General features: G+C 41.3%; 1 protein-coding gene across 2 annotated transcripts in view; it reads left to right on the top strand.

Moving 5' to 3' along the window:
* Nucleotides 1-241: 241 nt before the first annotated feature.
* The window catches only part of cers6 (ceramide synthase 6), a 259,453-nt gene continuing 242,690 nt past the window's right edge, over nucleotides 242-17,004 (top strand). For both annotated transcript variants that reach the window (XM_060827866.1, XM_060827865.1), the window contains exon 1: nucleotides 242-621. In XM_060827866.1, the coding sequence (XP_060683849.1) occupies nucleotides 452-621 (170 nt within the window). In that variant the 5' untranslated portion in view covers nucleotides 242-451. The remainder of the gene's footprint in view (nucleotides 622-17,004) is intronic.

Below are 17,004 nucleotides of genomic sequence, written 5' to 3'. Positions count from 1 at the left end.
TTAATATATTTATCCATCTTTATCGCTGTCAGTCATGCATAAATCGTGAACTGGAAGATCACATTTTTGTTATCATTTATTACTCAGAACGATCTGCTTTAATCATCTGTAACATGGTGCATTGACTTTCACCCGTAGGTAGACTTTCCTTTTTGCTGTGGTGAATAGTGTGCGACAGTTGTGGGAGCCAATCACTTGGTGTGGAGTGGATGGTGTGTGACACTTCCCATTGGAGGTAGGCGACACAATGTGTGTGTGAGAGGGAGAGAGAGGGAGAGACGAGAGAGAAAAAAGGGAGAGGAAATCTGTAGTGTGTCCGACCGACCCAGTCAGGCCAAGTGCATCAAGCATAGAGAGAGAGAGAGAGAATCAAGAGCAATCCAGGCAGTGTTCAGCAGCTGCAACCACAAGCTATTCAATCGTCCCCAGTCGTACACACCAAACACTGAACATGGCAGGTATCCTAGCCTGGTTCTGGAACGAGAGGTTTTGGCTGCCCCACAACGTAACATGGGCAGACCTGAAAAGCACGGACGAAGCCACTTTCCCGCAGGCGGAAGACCTCTACCTGGCCTTTCCTTTGGCTTTCTGCATTTTTATGATTCGACTGATTTTCGAAAGGTAGGGAACACAGACTGGTCTCAGTTGTTTCAATGAACGAGTATAGGCCTGGATTTGCAAAGCAATATTTAAACCGGCATTGTTTAATAAACAGCATAGACAATGTTACATTTCAGAGTATTGTGCCAACATCTGTGTGATGGTGGGGTTTGAATAAATGCATCGAATCGTAATGTATCAATTTCATACCGCGAGTGATGCAAACGGGGCTTAAGCAGTAAACTTGATATATGTCGACTGGGTGATATTTCATTGATCAATAAAGATGACTCCTTCCAGTCAGCAGCCTGGAATCGGAGCTTGCATGCAGCTGCCCAAAGCTTACTTTCAGGAGCTAACCAACACTTTGCCCTACTTAAAGCAGGCGGGTGCAATGTTCGCAAAGTATTCGGTTTGGAAAAGGCAAAAAGTCTGATCCAGCTTTGTTCGTTAGATTTAAGGAAGCGCCCTACGTTCTCAGTGGGAAGGTTGGAGATGTATCGGTTGTAAAGACAGTCGTGAGCAGAATAGTCTCTTGTCGGGATGTTTTTTTAAAGACGGGGAAAGCAATTTATACCTGGATGTCGAGGTTAACAATCCATTCAAGAGCTTCGCCTACACAATGTGATTCGTTCTGATGCCACTAAGAATAGGTGACTCAAGCCAGAAACTCAGTTAATGGTGGATGGTCACAGGCACAATTTAGTTGGTGCTCATGTTCCATTTGGAGAGCATTTAGCCACGTTTTCTCTGGCATGGTTTCAAGTGATGCAGTTTGTCTGAGCTTTCTGGGGAATTTGAAACCTGGGACTTCTTCACTGGGATAAGTTACCTAGTTGGCTTTCCTGATATTTGTAGTCAAGTTCAAAAGTGAAAGTTTGCATTTCAGAATATTGCCCATTAATTAAAGTATTATAGCTCAAAACAACTGGATGTCTTTAATATGGCCAACACAAATTACAATTTGGCGGAGTAAAAAAGATTCTACAAATACATTAAGGGAAAAAAGTAACGAGGGAAAGAATAAGACCCCTCAGCAAGGCCGCCTTATGTGGAACCACACGAAATTGGTGAGATGTTAAATGAGTACTTTGTATCTGTATGTATGGTGCAGAAGGATATTGTGCTTCCGGAAGCTAGGGAATATGGGAAATAAACAGTGAAAACAAAAAATGCTGGAAATCGCAGCAAGTCAGGCAGCATCCATGAAGAGAGAGCAAGCTACCATTTCAAGTCTAGATGACTATTTAGAGCTCATTTTTTTGTTTTCAGTACAGATTCCAGCATCTACAATAATTTGCTCCTAAATAAATAGTGATATCTTGAAAAGTCTCCATATTACAGAAGAGGAAATGCTGGATGTCTCAAAATGCATAAAGGTGGATAAATCCCCAGGACTTGATCAGGTATATCCCAGAACTTTGTGGGAAGCTAGGGAAAAGATTGCTGAACCTCTTGCTGTGATATTTGTACCATCGATTGCCACACGTGAAGTGCCAGAAGACTAGAGGTTGACTAACGTAGTGACATTATTCAAGAAAAATGATAGGAAAAGCCAGGAAATTATTAACCGGTCAGACTGATGTCAGTCGGGTGTGGGTAAGTTGTTGGAGGGGATTCTGCAGGCAAGGATTTGCATGCATTTAGAAAAGCAAGGATGGATTTGGGAAAGTCAACACAGCTCTGTGCGTGGAAAATCACTTTATTAACTTGATTGAATTTTTTGAAGAAGTGACAAAGAAGATTGATGATTGCAGAACAGTAGACGCTGTCTATATGGACCTCAGCAAGGCATTCAACAAGGTTCCACTTGATAGACTGGATAGCAAGGTTAGATCACATGGAATCCAGAGGAGCTAGCCATTTGGATACAAATTCGGTTTGAAGTTTTGAGACAGAGGATGGTGGTGGAAGGATTTTTTTGGACAGAAGGCCGGTGACCAGTGGTTGCCACAAGCGTGATGGGTCCACTGCTTATTGTCATTATGTAAATTAATTGGATGTGGATATAGGAGGTGTGGTCAATAAGTTTGCAGATGACACCAAATTTGGTGGTGTCATGGATGTGAAGAGATTATCTCAGAGTACAGTGGGACCTTGATCAGATGGGCCAATGGACCAAAAAGTTCAGATGGAGTTTAATTCAGATAAGTGTGAGGTGCTGCATTTTGGTAGGGCTATCAGACAGGACTTAGACACTTAACGATAAAGTCCTAGGGAGTGTTGGTGAACAAAGACACCTTGGGGTGCAAGTGCATAATTCCTTGAAAGTGGAGTCGCAGGTAGACAGGTTAATGAAGAAGATGTTTGGCAAGCTTGCCTTCATTGGTCAGTGCATTGAGTGTAAGAGTTGGAATATCATGTCGCAGCTGTACATGATGTTGGTTAGGCCACTTTTGGAATATTGTGTTCAGTTCTGGTCTCCCTGCTATAAGAAAGATGTTGTGAAACTTGAAAGGGGTTCAGAAAAGATTTATGAGTATGTTGCTGGATTAGATGATTTGAGCTATAGGGAGCGGCTGTTTAGGTTGGGGCTTTTTCCCCTGGAGTGTCGGAGGCTAAGGGGTGACTTTATAGAGATTTATGAAATCATGAGGGGCATGGATAGAGTAGATAGCCAAGGGCTTTTTCCCAAGGTCGGGGAGTCAAAAACTAGACGGCATAGGTTTAAGGTGAGAGTAGAAAGTTTTCAAAAGGAACTTAAGGAGCAATTTTTCACACAGAGGGTTGTGCATATATGGAATGAGCTGCCAGAGGAAGTGGTGGAGGTGGGTCAATTACAATATTTAAAAGGCATCTGGATAGTTACATAAATAGGAAGTGTTTAAAGGGATATGGGCCAAATGCTGGCAAATGGGACTGGACCAGTTTAGGCTATCTGGTTGGCATGGACGAGTTGGACCCTGGGTATGTTTACATGCTGTATATCTCTGTGACTCTAGGACTCTCAAACCATATACAGCTTTTACAGATGTTTTAGGACAAGCCTTGGTGCAGTGTCAGAAACCAATTAAATTTCTTTATTTTTCAGGGTTTTATTGATGGACATTGTTCCTCCTTCAACTTGTAAAGTAATAACACTAAGAGTGGCCTTAAAAAGTTAGATTGAGTTTTGTCAATGGAAACAATATTAAGCTGACAAAACATGTTTATATGTATTGATTTCTATAAATGCAGAATAAGAAATTATAAGACTATACATTAGTTTTAATGTTTGACCTTCTGAGAAGCTGTGTCCAGCTTTTTCTTTCGATAAGACCAGTACATTAAAATGTAATGCTTGAATTCTATGGTAACATTTATATTTAACTAACTCATATTTTCTGATCTGTCAGCTGTATTTCTCATTGAAGTGTTCATCTTCAGTGTGAAGTTTTGTTTCAGTCTATATAATCAGCAAGCTATCTGACTGTTCAGTAAAACAAAAAGTGTTTTAACAAGGAAAATGTTCCTTTTGATCTTAAGTGTTAACTAAGAATTGTACACCCAGCAGAACATCCTCCTGGTTGGTTTGGAATCATGGTAAAAATATATTTAAATTTTGCTGGAGATAGCAAACAATTGGTATCTCTGTGCTTTATTTGTGATACTGCTCATACACAGTGACTAGACTATATCTTTTCACCTCTTAGTCTCCTCTCCCAATGCAAAGAGCTTTCCAATTTAATCCCACATTCCAGCATTTTGCTCATAATTCCAAATGTCTTTTGAAAATTCACATACCCTCTCAGGAACTATACTCTGTATTATAATATGGGAGGTGATGGTCTTGTGGTGTTATCATTCGACTTGTTAATGTAGATACCCAGGTCATGGTCTGGAGACAGGGGTTCAAATCTCACCATGGCAAATGGTGGAATTTGAATTCAATAAATATCTGGAATTAAGGATCTAATAACTACTATAAATCCATTGTCCATGGCTCCTTGAAAATAGAGTCATAGGTGGATATGATAGTGAAGAAGGTGTTTGGTATGCTTTTCTTTATTGATCAGAGTATTGAGTACAAGAGTTGGGAGGTCATGCTGAGGCTGTACAGGACATTGGTTAGGCCACTTTTAGAATACTGAATGCAGTTCTGGTCTCCTTCCTCATGGAAGGATGTTGTGAAACTTGAAAGGGTTCAGAAAAGATTTACAAGGATGTTGCCAGGGTTGGAGGATTTGAGTGAAAGGGAGAGGTTGAACAGGCTGGGGTTGTTTTCCCTGGAGGGTTGGAGGCTGAGGGGTGACTTTATAGAGGTTTATAAAATCATGACGGGCATGAACAGGGTAAATAGACAAAGTCTTTACCCTGGAGTGGGAGAGTCCAGAACTAGAGGGCGTAGGTTTAGGGTGAGAGGGGAAAGATATAAAAGAGGCGTAAGGGGCAACCTTTTCATGCAGAGGATGGTGCATGTGTGGAATGAGCTGTCAGAGGAAGTGGTGGAGGCTGGTACAATTAGAACATTTAAAAGGCGTCTGGATGGGCATATGAGTAGAAAGGTTTTGGAGGGATATGGGCCAAGTGCTGGCAGGTGAGACTAGATTGGGATTGGATATCTTATCAGCATGGACAAATTGGACCGAAGGCTCAGTTTTTGTGCTGTACATCTCTATGACTCTAATTGCCGGAAAAACCCAATTGATTCACTAATGTTCTTCAGGCAATGAAACTGCCATCCTACATCCTACTGTTCTGGCCTACATGTGAGCCCAGACCCACAGCAATGTGGTTGACTCTTAACTGTCCTCTGGGCAATTAGGGATGGACAATAAATGTTGCCTAGCCAGCGACACCCTCATATTGTTAAAAGAATTTTTAAAAACCGTTTCTGAAGAAATTCATCCTGGGTCCCCCTTGAGTTCTTTTGTAATTATTTTTAATCTGTGGCCTTCAGTTTTAAATCCACTGGTCAGAAGAAACATTTTTTTTCCCGTTCATAAAGTGTTTATAATTTTGAACACCTCTGTTACCATCTCTACTCTAAGGGCAACACCAAGCTTCTCGTGGAATTGATTTCCCTTATTTTTGATACCATTCTAGTAAACCTCCCTAATTTGTATTTCTAGAGCTTTTATATTCTTAAAATGTTGCCCAGAACTGTATATCATACTCTAAATGAGGATTTATAAAGGTTTGCAGTATTTCTCTCTTTTTTGTTGAATGCCCTGGTTCCAAAAGAAAACGAGGGGCGAGGCCATTTTGGATTTGGTGCTCAGCAATGAGCCAGGACAGGTATCAGATCTTGCGGTGGGAGAACACTTTGGTGACAGTGACCACAACTGCCTCACATTTACCATGGCCATGGAGAGAGAAAGGAGGAGCTACCATGGGAAGATATTTAATTGGGGAAAAAATTATGACGCTATTAGACAGGAGTTGGGAAACACAGACTGGGAGCAATTGTTCCACAGAAAGGGCACAGCAGACATGTGGAGACTGTTTAAGGAGCAGTTGTTGCGAGTGATGCATAAATTTGTTCCTCTGAGACAGGTAAGAAGGGGTAAGATTACGTGCTTTGGATGATGAGAGCAGGGGAGCTTCTCGTCAAAAGGAAGAAGGCAGCTTATGTAAGGAAGCAAGGATCTAGCTCAGCTTTAGAGGATTAGAGGCTTACTAGAAAGGAACTCAAAAATGGACTGAGGACAGCCAGAAGGGGACACGAGAAAGGCTTGGCAGGAAGGATTAGGGAGAACCCAAAGGTTCATACTCATACGTGAGAAATAAGAGAATGATCAGGGAGAAGGTAGGGATCAGGGATAGCATAGGGAACTTGTGCGTGGAGTCTGAGCAGATAGGGGAAGCCCTCAATGAATTTTTTGCTTCAGTTTTCACTAAGGAAAGGGACCTTTTTGTGAAAGAAGGAGCCGGGAAACAGGCTTGAACAAATCGCGATTGAGGAAGTTGATGTGCTGGAAGTTTTGGCAAACGTTAAGATTGATAAGTCCCCAGGACCAGACCAGATTTACCCTAGGTTGCTCTGGGAAGTGAGAAAGGAGGTTGCTAAGCCACTGGCGAAGATCTTTGCTTCTTCACTCTTCACAAGAGTCATACTGGAGGATTGGAGAGAGGCGAATGTTGTCTCTCTTTTCAAGAAGGGTAATACGGAAAACCCTGGCAATTACAGACCAGTCAGTCTTATGTCTGTGGTCAGCAAGATTTTGGAAAGAATTCTGAGGGATAGGATTTATGACTATTTGGAAAAGCATAGTGTGATTAAAAGTGGTCAGCATGGCTTTGTGAGGAGGAGGTCACACCTCACTAATCTTATTGAGTTCTTTGAGGGGGTGACGAAACAGATTGACAAATGTCAGGCAGTGGATGTGGTGTATGTGGACTTCAGCAAGGCATTTGATAAGGTTCCCCATGGTAGGCTCATTCATAAAGTCAGGAGGTAGAGGATACCGGGAGATTTGGCTATCTGGATTCAGAATTGATTGGCTGACAGAAGACAGAGAGTGGTTATAGATGCAAAGTACTCTGCCTGGAGGTCAGAGGTGAGTGGTGTCCCGCAGGGTTCTGCTCTTGGTCCTCTGCTCTTTGTAGTTTTATAAATGACTTGGATGAGGAGCTTGAAAGGTGGGTTACTAAATTTGCCCATGACTCAAACGTTGGAGGTGCTGTTGATTGTATCGAGGCTGTTGCAGGCTGCAATGTGACATTGACAGGATGTAGAGCTGGGCTGAGAAATGGCAGATTGAGTTCAACCTCTATAAATGTGAAGTGATGCATTTTGAAAGGTTGAACTTGAATGCTGAATATAGCTTTAAAGACAGGATTCTTGGCAGTGTGGAGGAACAGTGGAATCTTGGTGTTCAAGTACATAGATCCCTCAAACTTGCATCCCAGGTGGATAGGGTTGTTAAGAAAGCATATGGTGTTTTGGCTTTCATTAACAGGGGGATCGAGTTTAAGAGCCATGAGAATTTGATGCAGCTCTACAAAACTCTGGTGAGACCACATTTGGAATATTGTGTCCAGTTCTGGTCATCCTATTATAGAAAAGATGCAGCAGCTTTGGAGGGGGTGCAAAGAAGGTTTACCAGGATGCTGCCTGGACTGGAGGGTTTGTCTTACGAAGAGAGGTTGACTAAGCTCGGACTTTTCTCCCTGGAGATATGGAGGAAGAGAGGTGACCTGATCGAGGTGTACACGGTAATGAGAGGCATGGGTGGTGTCCATAGCCAGTGACTTTTCCCCAGGGCAGGATTGACTGCCAGCTGAACATGTGTTGCTAGTTAAAGCACAGCAGGTTAGGCAGCATCTCAGGAATAGGGAATTCGACATTTCGAGCATAAGCCCTTCATCAGGATTCATCATGCATTCCTGATGAAGGGCTTATGCTCGAAACGTCGAATTCCCTATTCCTGAGATGCTGCCTAACCTGCTGTGCTTTAACCAGCAACACATGTTCAGCTGTGATCTCCAGCATCTGCAGACCTCATTTTTTACTCCAGGATTGACTGCCAGGAGGGGTCATAGTTTTAAGGTAGGCAAAAGTGAGTACTGCAGATGCTGGAAACCAGTGTCTAGATTAGAGTGGTGCTAGAAAAGCACAGCACGTCAGGCAGCATCTGAGGAGCAGGAAAATCGAAATTTCGGGCAAAAGCCCTTCAGGAATAGAGGCAGGGAGGCTCCAGGGTGGAGAGACATATGGGGGGTGGGTGGAGCTGAGGAGAAGTTAGTAAAGAGTACAATAGGTGAATTGGGGTGGGGATGGAGATGATAGGTCAGAGAGGAGGGTGGGGGAAGGTAGCAAAGAGTACAATAGGTGAATGGGGTGGGGATGGAGATGATAGGTCAGAGAGGAGAGTGGGGGAAGGTAGCAAAGAGTACAATAGGTGAATGGGGGTGGGGATGGAGGTGATAGGTCAGAGAGGAGGAGGGGGGAAGGTAGCAAAGAGTACAATAGGTGAATGGGGGTGGACGTGATAGGTCAGAGGGAGGGTGGAACGGATAGGTGGGAAAGGAGATTGTCAGGTCATGGGGACAGTGCTGAGCTGGAAGGTTGGAACTGGGGTAAGGGGAAATGAGGAAACTGGTGAAGTCCACATTGTACTGTGATGTTTTATATTGTATATCCTCTTAAGTTTCTTAATTGCCTTATCAATATATTTAGCTACCTTCAAAAATATGTGAATGTGTGTCCTGTGGTCCTCCATACAATGCAGCCCCTTCATATTGGTTCATCTCAAAGTGTATCACCTTGCGTTTTCCATCAATCTGCCCATTTCATTCCTTTTTTTTTCTAAGTCCTGCTAAAGTTTGCAATAATCTTACTCATTGGATATTACATTCCTAAAAACCCTGTGGAATGAGGCTTTGTAACACAATGTTCTGTATTTGAGTCCCTTTGCAGAACTTCATGGCCACAGAAGGAGTATACATAACTTGGTAGAACATGTGGATAATCAGCTGGTAGGCATCAAATTCACAAGTGGCTGGTAGTAAGGGTGAGAGAGTTTCCAGATTGACACTCTCCAAACAGTAGTCTCTGGCTTCAGGCAAGTGACATGCAGTGAGCTACAGAAATGTGCTTCAACAGCCTTATGCCTTGTGGACAGAAGAAGACTTTTGCATCTAAGTCTTTTATTTGGAAGTGTTAAAATATAACTCCTATTCCCAAGTCTAGGTTATTTGTATATAACAAGAAAAATAATGGTCCCACAGGGATCACACTGCATCCTTCTTTCCAAGCAAAAATACTTTCATTTGATCATAACTCTGTGCTGTTTAACTGTTGGCCAATTATGTACCCAAATTACTACTGCCTCTTTCATCCCACATGCTTCTACTTTCCAGATAAGCCTGTATGAGATGAAAATTGAAAGGATATGGGGAAAGAACAGGGAACTGTGACTAAATAATTTGAAAGAGCCAGTACTGACTTAATGACTCAAATGACCTCCTTCTGTGCTATACGATTCTATAATTGTATATGGTAATTTAACAAAACCCTTTTAAAAGTCCATATTACATCCATTTCACGAACAAAAATTAAACTGATATTTATTGTTTGATTCCAAAACTAAAATTCTTTGCTGCTGGCTTAATCTATTACATGGTATTACACTATATACCTCTGAGGTCCTGATTATTCAATGAATCAGTTGTTTTAAATCAAAGGCTGCACAACTGGAAAAAAGTCACCCAGAATGAATTATTGATCGGAGAACAGGTTGCTTTTCTTTTAAACCTGAAGGGGACTGTTCAGCGTTTAATTCTTTTTGTCTTCCAATACAGGTAAATCTTGCATTTACTTCATTGAGGAAAAGTTACATAACTTATTGATTTAGAATTAAGTTGTAACAGTTTTATAATTTTCTGCAATTTAGAACTCAGTGTCTAAAATAAATACTTTGAAGTTCTGTTATGAAACTACTGGTATATGAGAAAATTTTGTTCAGCTGTATGAGAAGGAACTGAAATAGAATGCTTACCTCTGCACTTGAGGCAAATGTGATATGGCATTGGTATGTGTAACACTAAAATGCTTGGCAGCTATATTCATAGTACATTTGGCCAGTTGCACACAACAAGGTCACTTGTCTTTTCCTGAGAGTTACCCAGTTACAATTGACTAAAAATTGTGAATTTCGGTTGACTATAATGTTACTTCTTTAACCTTCGAAATGGAAAATTAGATCTACTCCACGTCAGGAAAATTACATTAATTTTATGCCAGTATTTCAAGATGGATATTAACTTACTTTGTTCAGATTAATTTGTCTTATTAAACTAGTCTTGTTTGAGAGAACCTGGAATATATATTTATTTTAATAAATCACATACACAGAAGAGAGATGATTGAAGTCTTGAGATTTAAATTACTGGAGTTGTGTAAATCCCTGAAATACTTATTAATGCTCTAAAAATATAGATGCTCCGATGAGAAAGTTAGGGAACACAACAAAAAGGCTTAAACTGTGGATAATGTTGGATGGCCAAAGATGCAAAGGTAGAGAAAGTATTTGTTTCTGTAGTCCTTTTAATTGTATCAACTGAAGTCTTCAGTCTCAGTCTGCAGAGACCTTTAATTTAATCCATCAAAAGCGCTTCATTACATTGGGTTCAGTATTTTCAAAACACAGTTTAATTTACTTAGTTATCAAAAGCAATTGGCCAAATTATTATTGAGTAGGATCCTGAAATGGTAAAAATTCATAAAAACGGAACTTGATTTGTTCAATCATTGTCATTCAGCAGACTTCCAGATTATTAATTGAGATGTGATTTTTTTTAAAGTACAGATTAATTGAAAGTTTGTCACGTGTGCTTTCATGCAGGTACAGACTTATTGCAGCATGCACAACTTCGGTTATTTTATTCATTCGTGAGACGTGGATATCTCTAGCTGGCCAGATGTTTTATTGCCAATCCTTAGTTACCATTGAGAAGGTGATGGTTAGCTGCCGCCTTCAACCACTGCAATCCATCTGCTGTAGGTGGACCCTCAGCTTCCTTAAGGAGTGAATTCCAGGATTTTGACTCAGCAACATGGAAGGAACAGAGATAAATTTCCAGGTCAGAATGTTGAGTGGCTTGGGGAGGAGCTTGTAGTGGTTCCCATGCATCTGTTGCACTTGTCCTTCTAGATGGGAGTGGTCGTGAGTTTGGAAAGTGCTTTCTGAGGATTTTTTGTGAATTTCTGCAGTGCATCTTGTAGATGGTACACATTGCTGCTCCTGAGCATTGATTGTGGATGTGGTCTCAATTAAGCAGGCAGCTTTGTTTTGGATGGTGTCAAGCTTCTTGAGTGGTGTTGAAGCAGCACTTATCCAGGCAAGTGGGGAGAATTCCACATACTCCTCACTTATGCCTTATAGATGGTGGACAAGCTTTACAGACTCAGGAGATGATTTACTCACTACAGTATTCCTAGACTCTGACCTACTCTTGTAACCATTGTGAATATGGGAAGAGTCCAGTTGAGTTTCTGGTCAATGGAAACCCCAAGGATGTTTGTAGTGGGGGATTCTGTGATACTATTCAATGTCAAGGGGTAGTGATGAGATTCTCTCTCATTGGAGATAGTCATTGCTTGGCATTTGTGTGGTGTAAATGTTACTTACTACTTGTCAGCCCAAGCGTGGATATTGTCCAAATCTGGTGTATTTGATCATGGAATGCTTCAGTATCTGAGGAGTTGTGAATGTGCTGAACATTGTGCAATCATTGGTAAACATCCATTTTTCTGACCTATGATGGAGCGAACATCATTGAGCTGAAGGTGGTTGGGCCTTGGACACTACCCTGAAGAACTCTTGCAGGATTATCCTACAGCTGAGATGACTGACCTCCAACAACTGCAACTGTCTTCCTATGTGTCAGGTGTGACTACAGCCAGCAGAGAGTTTGCCATATGATTCTCTTGAATCCAGTTTTGCTAGGGTTCCTTGATGCCACACTCAGTTGAATGTAGCCTTGAAGTCAAGGGCTGTCACTCTCACCTCACCTCTGAAGATCGGGTCTTATTTTCATGTTTGAACAAAGGTTGTAACGAGGTCAGGAGTTGGGTGGCCTGGTAGAACACAGTTTAGTTGCTTCTTCTGTCAATAATATACATTTGGAAATTAAACATATTCAAAACTGTCAGAGCCAAGTATTAAGTCTGACAAAGGTTTTCTTTGCCATTTTGTAATTTATGATTTAATATACTTATCTTACGTTTGTAATCCCCACTCTAAGATATTGCTTTGGTAGGCTTCAAATGATCAAAGTCAATGAGTTCCAATTGATGTAGATAAAAGGACATAATTGCAGTGGGTAATCTCCAAAGCACTAGTAAAATCACAAAAATTCTTGTAATTCCAAATAAAAAATGAAGTTGATTTGTTCAGTTATGGTAAAACAATGGTGTAGATGATTATTATTGAGAATAAGTTTTTATGAAGAAAGCCAATTTTCAGTTTTCTTAGAATCGAATTACATAGTTACATTTTATGTACATTAGTGTATTGGTGATTATTTCTCCACTTTCAATCTTCAGAAAAATCTTCCCTTATTCCAATAAAACATGACAACTAATATTTGTACTTGTGACTATAAAGATAACAGGAGGTGAACGCTTCTGATTATAAATAAACTAAGAATTGTGGCAATAAATTTTAATAGAATGTATTTGAACAGACATTAGTTTTCATCCATTATATTACCATATTGAAATATTTGAGAATTCTGCAAATGAAAACTTTGATTTTGGTTTCCTTCCAAATTGCTATCCTGTGATGGCATCAAAATATAACTTGACTAGTGCTACAAGCAAGTGAGGCAGGGTGAATTAGCGCCCTCTTTGCAACCAGCCTAGTTGGTCTCCAAAAGGTTCAAATTCTTTTTTTAGCATACAGTTGTACCCTTCTCCAAATAAGATGTTGTTAACTATTCTTTTCACTGTAATTGCTGTATTTGCTGAATCACACAGAGGGTGATACGTGTATGAAATAAGCTGCCAGAGGAAGTGGTGGAAGCTGGTAAAATTGCAACACTTAAGAGGCATTTGGTTGGGTATATAAATAGGAAGGGTTTGGAGGCGTATGGGCCAGGTGCTGGCAGGTGGGACTAGGTTGGGTTGGGATATCTGGTTGGCATGGATGGGTTAGACCGAAGGGTCTGTTTCAGTGCTGTACATCTCTATGACATGGCTATTTTGAGTTAAAGTAGCAAGTTTATCACTTGCTAACCCTGAGACATGTTGTCAAGCATATGGCCTTCAGGGAGTCATACGCACAGACGGTGAGACATCCACAAGAAAGTATAAAGTTAAAAAGCAGATAAAAATAAAGACAAAATGATGTACAATTTACATATCTGAAGGTGTCCTTGAGGAAGGAGATTCTAATCTGAGACAGTTAGTTTGTTGATTGTCAGCAGTAGAGATGGTGCAGTTAACTTTAAAGTGCTGCTTTCCTAATCTTTACTTACAGTCAGTCTTGTAACTTGGCTTTTCTTCTTGAGAGGTAGAGAAGGTGTCCTCTCCAGCCTGCTGTTTGATAGTCAAGACTAGTTTGATAGTCAAAGTCTATCATGACTGCTTCTGCCACAGAGAGAACTTAGAGTCATAGAGATATACAGTACGGGAACAGACCCTTTGGTCCAACTTGTCCATGCTGACCAGACATTCTGAATAAATATCATACCATTTAGCAACATTTAGCCAGTATCCCTGTAAACCCTTCCTGTTCGTATACCCATCCAAGTGCCTTTTGAAATGCCTTTTTTTTCAATGGTATTTCCTCCTGGATATCTGTTAAGCACATTTTTTCTTGTTTATCAGAATTTTTACCTCGTATGTCATCCAGGGACTAGATTTGTTAGCCCCAACTTCCCCATTCAAGAAAGTTTTCATTGGCTATGCCCAAAGCATCTCTTCTTTGAGAGTAGCCCTTTGTTCACCTATTGTTTCTCCTGCTACATTTTGACTCTATTTGACCAAAATTCATTCTTACCCCAATTGAAGCAGGTTTTCACCTAATTAATTGTTCTTTACCTTTTCTGCAATCACCCTAAGCTCTACGATACACCGCTTAAAGTAACAGCTTGTTTGCATAATCTGTGTGCTGGAGTTCTTTATATCCAGATTTCAGCTTCAGTATGTGAAAGTTTTTATGATGGTGAAAAAGAAATAGGAGATGAGGACCATTTGATTCCTCCCAGGGAAGGCAGTTGATTATTTTAATTGTGTTGGGGTAATATAATTATTACTGCTCAGGCTCAGTTGTCTAATACACATTGGTACAATGCAACTTGGCAGACCTATATGGTGATGGTGATGCCTGTGATTATTTTAATTCAGCGTATTTGGTCCTTTTTTAAAACCATTTGAGTCCATGAAGTCCCAGCTGTTTAAATCAGGTGTTAAAATTCAAAGCCAATAGTCCATAGTCCATCAGTTTGACACCAGCCACATATTTTATGGCTCCAAGGTCAGAAGTTTAGAACTACGTATATGGCAAGTAACTCATTTCCTAACTTCCCAAAGCCTGTCTACCCTCTATAAAGCACAACAGGAGTGTGATGGAACGTTCTTCGCTCCTCACTCATCCAGATCAGTCCAGAATTGGTTAGTTTCATATCTGATCAGCAAATAACAAATGAATAATGCACACTGATGTTGGGCATGTGAGCTCAATCTACATATTTGTACAGTATGCAAATGAGCACTTTAACTTTTTGTATGTTTGTTGGTAAAATTATCAGAAAATAAATACATTTCTATCATCTCTGAGGAAGAGTCACTTGACACGAAACATCAACTCCGATTTCTCTCCACAGATGCCACTCGACCTGCTGAGATTTTCCAGCAATTTTGGTTTTTGTTTCTTATTTACAGTGTCCACATTTCTTTCAGTTTTTAACATGTTTGCACATATTTTTGATAAAAGTGATGAAGGAAGACATAGGAGCACTTGGCTGTACAGCACCTCAAACCTTCATTGGCCTTCAGTACCCCACCCTATTTCTTGACTTGCATAATTTCACAAAGGTAAAAACAAAGACTGCAGATGCTGGAAATCAGATTCCAGATTAGAGTGGGGCTGGAAAAGCACAGCAGTTCAGGCAGCATCCGAGGAGCAGGAAAATAGATGTTTCGGGCGAAAGCCCTTCATCAGGAATATTCTTGATGAAGGGCTTTTGCCCGCAACGTCGATTTTCCTGCTCCTCGGATGCTGCCTGAACTGCTGTGTTTTTCCAGCACCACTCTAGGATATAATTTCAAAAAACTCTGTCTTCACTATACTCATTATCAGGGTGCCACAATCCTCTGTGGGCAGAAAATTACAAAAATTTACAATGGCTGAGTGAAAGAATTATGCCTCCCCTTGGTCCTAAATGCTTCATTTCTTATTGAGAAACAATGATACTTGGTTCTAGGCTCCAGCAAGGCAAAATAATCTCTCAGCATCTATGTTGTCAAGATCGCAAATATCAAATTTTCACATATTTTCTCATTTCTATAAACTCCAGCAAATATGTGCATTCTGCTGAAGACATTGAAGTAGACCATGTTTATATGCAGAGCTGAAAATGTGTTGCTGGAAAAGCGCAACAGGTCAGGCAGCATCCAAGGAGCAGGAGAATTGATGTTTTGGGCATGAGCCCTTCTTCAGGAATGAGGAAAGTGTGTCCAGCAGGCTAAGATAAAAGGAAGGGAGGAGGGACTGGGGGGAGGGGGCGTTAGAAATGCGATAGGTGGAAGGAGGTCAAGGTGAGGGTGATAGACCGGAGTGGAGGTGTGGGCGGAGAGGTCAGGAAGAAGATTGTAGGTTTGGAAGGCGGTGCTGAGTTCGAGGGTTGGGACTGAGACAAGGTGAGGGGAGGGGAAATGAGGAAACTGGGGAAATCTAGGTTCATCCTTTGTGGTTGGAGGGTTCCTAGGCAGAAGATGAGGCGCTCTTCCTCCATCCGTCGTGTTGCTATGGTCTGGTGATGGAGGAGTTCAAGGACCTGCATGTCCTTGGTGGAGTGGGAAGGGGAGTTGAAGTGTTGAGCCACGGGGTGGTTGGGTTGGTTGGTCCGGGTGTCCCAAAGGTGTTTTCTGAAACGTTCCGCAAGTAGGTGGCCTGTCTCCCTAATATAGAGGAGGCCCCATCGGGTGCAGCGGATGCAGTAAATGATATGTGTGGAGGTGCAGGTGAATTTGTGGTGGATATGGAAGGATCCCTTGGGGCCTTGGAGGGAAGTAAGGGGGGAGGTGTTGGCGCAAGTTTTGCATTTCTTGCGGTTTCAGGGGAAGGTGCCGGGAGTGGAGGTTGGATTGGTGGGGAGTGTGAACCTCATGAGGGAGTCACGGAGGGAGTGGTCTTTTGGGCTGACAAGTAGCACATAGGATTCTAGCCACACAAGTACTGTGCCAGTACTTCATCTCCAACAAAAGAGAATCCAGGTGACACCCTTTGATATGCGATGGCATTATCATCTATAAATCCCCCACTATTATCATCCTGGGAATTGACCATAAACTGAACTGAAAAAGGGAAAGCAATGGCCTAATGGTATTATCAGTAGGCAATTAATCTAGAGAGCCAGGTAGTGTTCTGGGTACCTAGGTTTGATTCCAGCCATGGCAGATGGTGGAATTTGAATTCAATAATAACAGAATATGGAGTTAAAAGATGACCATGAAACCATTGTTGATTGTCAGGAAAAACCTATGTCCTTTCGGGAAGAAAATTGTCAGTCTGGCCTAAATGTGACTCCCAATCCATAGAAATATGGTTGACTCTCAACTGCCCTCTGAGCAAATAGGGGTGGGTAATACATTTTGGCTTAACTAATGATGCCCACATCCTGTGAATAAAAAAAAACTATACATATAAACACTCTGGCTACATTAGCAGATCAGTGGCTAGGAGTCCTGCAGTGAGAACACACCTCTAACCTCAAAATGTGTTCAATATTTACAAGTCCCTCATCAGGAGTGCG

Source organism: Hemiscyllium ocellatum, chromosome 7 (genome assembly GCF_020745735.1).
Source record: "Hemiscyllium ocellatum isolate sHemOce1 chromosome 7, sHemOce1.pat.X.cur, whole genome shotgun sequence".
Classification (NCBI taxonomy): Eukaryota; Metazoa; Chordata; class Chondrichthyes; order Orectolobiformes; family Hemiscylliidae; genus Hemiscyllium; species Hemiscyllium ocellatum.
The sequence above is the reverse complement of the archived record's forward strand: the minus strand, read 5'-3'. Positions and strand labels throughout refer to the sequence as shown.